We start from the raw sequence: 9,327 nt of genomic DNA on the forward strand, positions 1-9,327 counted from the left end.
TTCACAGTCATGATCAGTACGAAGCCTAGTTGTGCATATCGCCGACATGTTCAGCTTTGCTGCACAAAATGGCTGCAAGAGCTAAAGACATACATAGCGGGGAGACATATGTATTTGTGACAAAAACACCTTCTAATTAGTATCTTTTTAGCTCACCTGTGCACGAAGTGCTCAAGGTGAGCTTTTATGATCGCCCTGTGTCGTCAAAAACTAGGTCACCAGGTCAAATCAAAGGAAAAGCTTGTTAACACTCTAGAGGTCACAATTTTGACCCAGTCTTAATGAAACTTGGTCAGAATGTTACCCTTAATAAAATCTTGGATGAGTTCGATATATGGTGTCATCTGGAGTCAAAAACTAGGTCACTGGTTCAAATTAAAGGAAAAGCTTGTTTACACTCTAGAGGTCACAATTTTGACCCAATCTTAATGAAACTTGGTCAGAATGTTACCCTTAGTAAAATCTTGGACAAGTTCGATATTTGGTCATCTGGGATTAAAAACTAGGTCACCAAGCCAAATCAAAGGAAAAGCTTGATAACACTCTAGAGGTCACATTTATGACTATATCTTCACGAAACTTGGTCAGAATGTTACTCATGATGATTTCAAAGTCCATTATGAATCTGGGTCATGTAGGGTCAAAAACTAGGTCACCAGGTCAAATCAAAGGAAAAGCTAGTTAACACTGTAGAAGCCACATTTATTACTATATCTTAATGAAACTTGGTCAGAATGTTAATCTTGATGATATATAGGTCCTGTTCAAATCTGGGTCAGATTGGGTCAAAAATTAGGTCACTGGGGCAAATCAAAGGAAAAGCTTGTTAACACTCTAGAGGCCACATTTATTACTGTATCTTCATGAAGCTTAGTCAGAATGTTAATCTTGATGATATTTAGGTCAAGTTCGAATCTGGGTCATGTGGGATCAAAAACTAGGTCACCAGGTCAAATCAAAGGAAAAGCTTGGTAACACTAGAGGCCACATTTATGGCTGTATCTTCATGAAACTTAGTCAGAATGTTAATCTTGATGATCTTTAGGTCAAGTTTGAATCTGTGTTATATTGGGTCAAAAACTAGGTCACTAGGTCAAATCAAAGGAAAAGTTAGTTAACACTTTAGAGGCCACATTTATGACCATATCTTAATGAAACTGTCTTGATGATCTTTAGGTCAGTAGGTCAGGTGAGCGATACAGGGCCTTCATGGCCCTCTTGTTTTCATTTCTGATCCATGTATTATGTATAGATTGCAGATGCAAACAGGTGTTTTATTTCTAACCTAGTTAAGCTTTATATTGAAGAGTGGCATATTTTATTTGCAGACAAAACTGAATCATTGTTGTCAGCCATTGAGGACCATATTGGAAAAGGTAGCCCAGACATAGTGTATGCAAAGGACATACCACGGACTGGAGACCAGAATTATCACCTGCCTTGAAATTCACTCAGCTGTCACCTGGTTACCCAGTCAAATAAACACTTCTTACAATCATGAGAATCATTTTTACCTGTAGCCTGCTGGCGGCAAATGATTTTGCTTGCAACCAGTGCTGGCTGATCACGGTCTACACTGTTCTTTTCAGTCAATAAATTTTCAAGGAACACTTTGAATGATAAATGGTACTGTCCATATTGAAAGATGGACTAGTCTATTTTAGAAATTTAGCAGGCTAAAGGTTAAATGATTTTTGTGTTTTACAGAAACAAATGTAATCATACATATTGTAAAAAGATCACCATTATGAACTTTGAGCAAGTAAGGATTACAGTTGGTATTTTTCTTTACTTTCCAGGGTATAATTTATCTTGATGGGGGTATTTACCCAAATTATTATGGGAAAACTGTAGTTCTTTTGGACAGTATAGTTGTGTCCTCATAAAACCACCAGAATATATCTGTTTCAGCTAGTGAAGTTATTGGAAATTTTACAGGGGAATTTTCATATCCAAAGAAATGCCTTTTAAAAAATACTCATAATAATTATTATTTAAAAACAGTCCCACTAAAAGACTTAAAATGTCTGTATATTGAAACTGCTTCATTGCCATAAAAGGACTGTGAGACTGATTTGGTTAGCTTTTGTTTGTGAAAGAGATATGCTGGCAAATTAGTACTGATGCTCATTTTCTTTAGGGAACAAATGGTTTTTAAAATGTATGAAAGCTCCCAGCAAGAAAAGGTTGTGGACAGCCATATATATGAATAATGTGATAGAATTATTTGATAGTTTGTTTAACTGTTTAGAAATGACTTGAAAGAAGCTTAAAATTCTATATAATACATGTATTCTTAGAGCCTGCCCGCTTAGCTCAGTAGGGAGAGCGTTGGACTACGGATCGCGGGGTAGTGAGTCTGATCCCAGGGCGGAGCTTATGTTCTCTGTGACAATTTGATAAAAGACATTGTGTCTGAAATCATTCGCACTCCACCTCTGATAATTCATGTGGGGAAGTTGGCAGTACTTACGGAAAACAGGTTTGTGCTGGTACAGAATCCAGGAACACTGGTAAAGTTAACTGCCCACCATTACATAACTGAAATACTGCCCTCAACCCTAACAAACATGTATTTTTATATTTTCCATAAAACAAGTTATTGATATTTAGGTCAGCCTGTAATTACATAATGTTACTGAACATTAAATGCCATCTAATAATGAGGTTTTAATAAACTTTAAGATTGATTGTTACAGTAAAATTGTGATTTTTAGGTGTAGCATTGAACCTTGACAAAATTTAGTTTATACTAATTTATTTTAGTTTGATTGTGATGAAAGCTTAAAGCTTATTGGAACCACTCTTGAGTCTGCTTCCTGGAAAAGCCAGTACTGGTGTCATATGAGAGGTCATGGTCGTGACCCCAGTGGGGCTTGAACCCACGAGCCCTGGGTTGAGCATCCGATACCTTAACCACTAGACCACTGCTCCCCTCAAAGTTGACAAAATTTGACATAATGAATCAGTGAAATTCAATGTTTTCCTATTAAAACTACATCATGTACACTTTTTCATGTCATGTCTGTACTTATAATTAATGTATTGTATCTGATTTTTTATTTTGTTGACAAAACAATTCTAATGTGTCGGAATATGTTGTTGACTCACCTACTTTTTTACTGCTGTTTGTTTTGTTTTGAAACTTTTAGAAATGGACAAATTCAATGTATATTCTAGACTTGTACATCATTTACTTGATTGCTATTTACATAAAATAGTTTTTTTTCAAACTTCATAAATCATCTCATAATTTAGTCAGCTTTCAGCTAAAAATACATGTCCTTCTACATAGGATATAGATCTATTTATATTTACATTAAAATACAGTACTGTTGATGCAACCTACATGTTATTTGGCACTATATAGGCACACAAAAAATATTACCATATTTGATCTACTGTTTTATATAAACAACATTTCATAATCAAAATTATATTAACAGAATGTAGTTTCACTTTATTTGCACATGCTGGAGAGCAAAACAAATCATTATGCCTGTACGCATTAACTTATCTTGTACCATACATGTCCCAAGAAATACTTCTTTCCTATTTCATTCACTGTTTTACATATATAGTAGAATGGAAATACTCCAAATGGGTTGTATGCAATGGAGAATAATTCACATGGGCTACTCACTCCTGAAATTATTCCCAAGATATATAGCTTCTTGGCCATGTTTCAGTTTATGGTTCTGCTATTTATTATTACTTAATTTTTAGCTCACCTGTCACAAGGTGACAAGGTGAGCTATTGTGACAGCTTGATGTCCGTCGTCTGTCGTGCGTCAACAATTTGTAAAAAAATCTTCTTGAAAACCACTGGGCAGAATTACACAAAACTTCACAGGAATGATCCTTGGGTGGCCCCCTTTCAAAATTGTTCAAAGAATTGAATTCCATGCAGAACTCTGGTTGCCATGGCAACCAAAAGGAAAAACTTCTTCTTCTCAAAAACCAGAAGCCCTAGAGCTTAGATATTTGGTGTGAAGCATTGCCTAGTGGACCTCTACCAAGTTTATTTAAATCGTGACCCCGGGGTCAAAATTGACCCCGCCCCAGGGGTCACTTGATTTTACATAGGAAAATCTTCAAAAATCTTCTCAAAAACCAGAAGCCCTAGAGCTTAGATATTTGACATGTAGCATTGCCTAGTGGACCTCTACTAAAGTTGTTCAAATCATGACCCAGGGGTCAAAATTGACCTCGCCCCAGGGGTCACTTGATTTTACATAGGAAAATCTTCAAAAATTTTCTAAAAATAAACCAGAAGGCCTAGAGCTTAGATATTTGACATGTAGCATTGCCTAGTAGACTTCTACAAAATCTGTTCAAATCATGACCCCGCCCCAGGGGTCACTTGATTTTATATAGGAAAATCTTAAAAAATCTTCTTCCCAAAAACCAGAAGCCCTAGAGCTTAGATATTTGACATGTAGTATTGCCTAGTGGACCTCTACTAAAGTTATTCAAAGCATGATCCCGGGGTCAAAATTGACCCTGCCCTAGGGGTCACTTGATTTTACATAGGAAAATCTTAAAAAATCTTCTTCCCAAAAACCAGAAGCCCCAGAGCTTAGATATTTGACATGTAGCATTGCCTAGTGGACCTCTACTAAAGTTATTCAAATCATGACCTCGGGATCAAAATTGACCCTGCCCCAGGGGTCACTTGATTTTACATAGGAAAATCTCCAAAAAAATTCTAAAAATAAACGAGAAGGCCTAGGTCTCAGATATTTGACATGTAGCATTGCTTAGTAGACTTCTACAAAATTTGTTCAAATCATGACCCCCGGGGTCAAATTGACCCCGCCCCATGGGGTTACTTGATTGTACATAGGAAAATCTTCAAAATTTTCTAAAAATAAACCAGAAGGCCTAGAGCTTAGATATTTGACATGTAGCATTGCCTAGTGGACCTCTACAAAATTTATTCAAATCTTGACCGCCCAGTGTCAAATTGATCCAGCCCCAGGGGTTACTTGATTGTACATAGGGAAATCTTCATAAATTTGCTAAAAATAAACCAGAAGGCCTAGATCTTAGATATTTGATATGTAACATTGCCTAGTAGACTTCTACAAACTTTGTTCAAATCATGACCCCTGGGGTAAAATTGGCCACGCCCCAGGGGTTACTTGATTGTACATCGAATAATCTTCCAAAAAATTTCTAAAAATCATCAGTTTGACATTTGAAACATGTAGCTCATATTACTCAGGGGAGCGATCCAAGGTCATCATAACCCTCTTGTTAGTTCTGTCACAGCAAAATAAACCATAAAAACCAAAAAAAAAAAGTAGCGGATAGTTTTGCATTGTCTCATGTAATTTTGTGACTAGGCAAACCCTGGCGGTTTGTTAAATGTATCGCCCATATGAACCATTTCTGCCTTTTTGATTCACCAAATATAGTGTTAGTAACACATTCATATTTAAATCATAAAATATATCAGTAATCTTTTAATATGTATTTTAGAATTAATGGACCATTTGTTAATTTGATGCAATTTCTGTGATTTTGTGATAACAAATACTGGAAGAATATATATAATTTATGTATGAATCTGTATGAATACATTCATTTTTAAAATGCCATATCTTAATCAATTGCATTTTGATATTTTGTTACTTTTTGTTGTATATTACTGCTAGTTTAAGAAATTGTTTGATAGTTGCAAATGTTTGAAATTACAAAGCAGCCATATGCTTTTAATGTATTTTCTGTTATTTTTGTACAAATCTTACTTTTTGTGGTGACATTTCAACAAACACCTACCCCAGTTTGACATAATCCTTAAACTTTAAGAATCATTTTTAAAAAAATCCCCAACTAATACATGTATGGCATCATTCCAAAATGAAATCATAAGTGTTTGATGTACAAACAATTTATGCAATTATGCTTACTCTAACTTCTGCTATCCATTTCAAGGTCTTTTCTTAAAGGTCTTTGTATGTAATATAATTGTGTTTACCTATGTAACTGGGAAAAAAATTCTAATTTTGCAAATTTTAAAATGAGGTAAAATTGTCAATGTATAAAAATATGGTTGTGAATTTATCTTGTTTAATTGTTACCTATTTGTTTTTGAATTGTATTGACCCGTGCCATGAGAAAACCAACATAGTGGCTGTGCGACAGTTCATTAACAGTTTCTCTAATTGCAATAGACTTTGAAAGAGAACAGCATGGATCCTGACCAGAATGCGCGGATGCGCAGGCTGGTCTGGATCCATGCTGGTCGTAAAGCCACTATATTGGTTTTCTCATGGCGCGGCTCTTGTGATTTTCGAGTGTGTACAGTGCGTACATTTCTCGGTAAAAGTGTTTTCTGCTTTTCATGTCAGTATCATCAAATAACGCAAGGACATCCCTAGATAAATATTGTTAAAATAAAATCAACCATTTTTATAACATCATCATTTAACACATGTCATATCATTTGTTTTGTAACTCCAGTTAAACCATCCTTCACTTAATACATGTTTGGGTGACATTTTTGCAGACAAACTTCCATCAGTGATGTTGTTTAGGTTGGAATGAAAATTATAGAGAGAGTATGTAATTTGTTTCAGTATATAAAACAATATTTTTTTCAGTGTGAATATGAAATATGGTGTTCAGGGATGAGAGATCTATAGATGTTAAATTTGAAACAAACATTGTGTATTATGATGATTTTGATTAAATATTTATTGACTGTGAAGAGTCGTGCCACATTGTGGTGTTGCACACTACTAAATAATGACTTAATGTTTATGATAATAAAATTTAATATTTCCATGAGATTTAAAAATATTTCATTCTGATATGGAAAAATGTTAAAGCAAGGCATCAAAGACCATGCATTCATTGTAAAAAAGCAGTGAAGTAGGGCTATTATGTCTTTATAAAAGCTTGCACATTCTAATTGAAATAAAGATAGCTCATATAACTGATATGAAGACATGTTCTACACGTGTAGTAAGTAAAACACATGAAATATGATTAAAGAACAGCACAAATGAAATGAAATTATATCTATTTCTTTTAGACATAATCCACTTCTATATTCTTCAGTATTCTAGAAATATGTAATAAAATAATGTCATTAATTTTAATCTATCAAAACAGAAGATTGAGAGTGTCTTATCATGTTACTTGTTAATTCATTTTGGAATACACCATTAAGAATAAATTATCATTACAAGTGAGGTGTTTTTGTTTTTATACTAAATTGATGTCTGTTTTTGAGCGTCTTGGATGCTTTAAAGAAACTCGCGTAAAAACTGTTCAGTAACTCTAACAATATATAATAAATGTTGCGGGCTCCGCACAAAGCCCGTTCGGATTGAGAACATGATGATAATAAAAATGTGTTATTTAATACCATGTATTGACTACATTTTGTTTATGACAATTACCATTGAAAATATTCAGATATGGTTAATATTTACTTTGTGGAAAAAGTGTTTGTGAACACAAATGATACCTTAAACAAGTGCAGAAAAGTATTGCCAAATAATGGACATTAAATCGCCTTCTGGCAAGGGTTGCAGAAGCGGACATATTTTTAGCTCATCTGATTTTTTGAAAAAAAAATGATGAGTTATTGTCATCACTTGATCGGTGTCGGCGTCTGCGTCTGCGTCGGCGTTGCCTGGTTAAGTTTTATGTTTAGGTCAGCTTTTCTCCTAAACTGTCAAAGCTATTGCTTTAAAACTTGGAACACTTGTTCACCATCATAAGCTGACACTGTACAACAAGAAACATAACTCCATCCTACTTTTTGCAAGATTTATGGCCCCTTCTGTACTTAGAAAATCAGTTTTCTTGGTTAGGTTTTATGTTTAAGTCAGCTTTTCTCCTAAACTACCAAAGCTATTGCTTTAAAACTTGCAACACTTGTTCACCATCATAAGCTGACCCTGTACAGCAAGAAACGTAACTCCATCCTGCTTTTTGCAAGATTTATGGCCCCTTTTAGACTTAGAAAATATCAGATTTCTTGGTTAAGTTTTATGTTTAGGTCAACTTTTTCTCTTAAACTATCAAAGCTATTGCTTGAAACTTGCAACACTTGTTCATCATCATAAGCTGACCCTGTACAGCAAGAAACATAACTCCATCCTGCTTTTTGCAATAATTATTGCCCCTTTTAGACTTAGAAAATCAGTTTTCTTGGTTGAGTATTATGTTTAATTCAGCTTTTCTCATAAACTATCAAAGCTATTGCTTTAAAACTTGCAACACTTTTTCACCATCATAAGCGGACGCTGTACATTAAGAAACATAACTCTATCCTCATTTTTGCAAGAATGATGGCCCTTTTTAGACTTAGAAAATCATGGGTAGGACAATATTTCTATTACACAAAAAAAATCAGATGAGCGTCAGCACCCGCAAGGTGGTGCTCTTGTTATCTATACTGCCATCCTACCTTGGTTATTAGTACCATTTATGCATGCCTTACAGACGCGCCACAGAATAACCGTACTATTTTTGTATTTCCATAATGCTGGTTATACATGATTTGCATGAAGAGAGGGGGTTGTCTGGTCACAAATTGACAGTGACATATAACAGGCCAAGACAATGAGTTTAATACAAGATGGGTCTTTAAAGACCCAACACAACTCTCCCCCATTCTGAAAATTTCTTTTATAATATAGCTATATTAGAAGGTGACAGGTGGGCAAGTTAGGCTGTCTCTGAATAAATGTGGTTTCACAACTTCGTCTGCAAACTTATTCTGTCCGGCAATGTTTTAAAAATACAAATAAACTGTAGAAACAAACTGCATCCAGTACTGTGCATGTTGATACAAAATTTAAAATGTTAAGATATTAAACATTATCTTGGCCTTATGTACTGCACTAACGGTCAGTTTGTAAGTAGTAATTTGTTGATTTTTTTTTTCATTTGTTTCATGCAAGCATGTAAAATTACCATAATAGAAATACAAAAGAATAGTTATTCTATGGCGCGTACTTAAAGAATTTAAGATATGAAACTTACATGAAATATTTGACCTCAAAGTGTGATCTTTACTCGTGACTGTTTGTAATAAAAATATAGACCATACATGAAAATGGACTTTTAGCGCGGCCTTATTTTATTAACCTAAATATAGGTTGTAGATAATCGAATCGGACTGTAAATAAAGCCTATTTATATCGCCAATGGTAACCCACACGGGCGGCTCCAACAACGTTAGTTCGAGGATAGTCCAAATATAAGGTTATGATAAACCAAATTAGTAAGGTTAGTTCGAGTATAGTGCAAGTACAGAAGATGCTCCAATTCCAAAAGCTTCCCTGATTCTTTAGTGTGTCAGGT

General features: G+C 34.7%; 1 protein-coding gene across 3 annotated transcripts in view; it reads left to right on the forward strand.

Annotated features, from left to right (window-relative positions):
• LOC123554299 (uncharacterized) overlaps nt 1-7,202 on the forward strand; it is a 35,124-nt gene extending 27,922 nt beyond the window's left edge. For all 3 annotated transcript variants that reach the window (XM_053548244.1, XM_053548246.1, XM_053548245.1), the window contains exon 12: nt 1,329-7,202. In XM_053548244.1, coding sequence (XP_053404219.1) covers nt 1,329-1,444 — 116 coding nt within the window. In that variant the 3' untranslated portion in view covers nt 1,445-7,202. The remainder of the gene's footprint in view (nt 1-1,328) is intronic.
• Nucleotides 7,203-9,327: the final 2,125 nt, after the last annotated feature.

Source organism: Mercenaria mercenaria, chromosome 7 (assembly GCF_021730395.1).
Source record: "Mercenaria mercenaria strain notata chromosome 7, MADL_Memer_1, whole genome shotgun sequence".
NCBI lineage: Eukaryota > Metazoa > Mollusca > Bivalvia > Venerida > Veneridae > Mercenaria > Mercenaria mercenaria.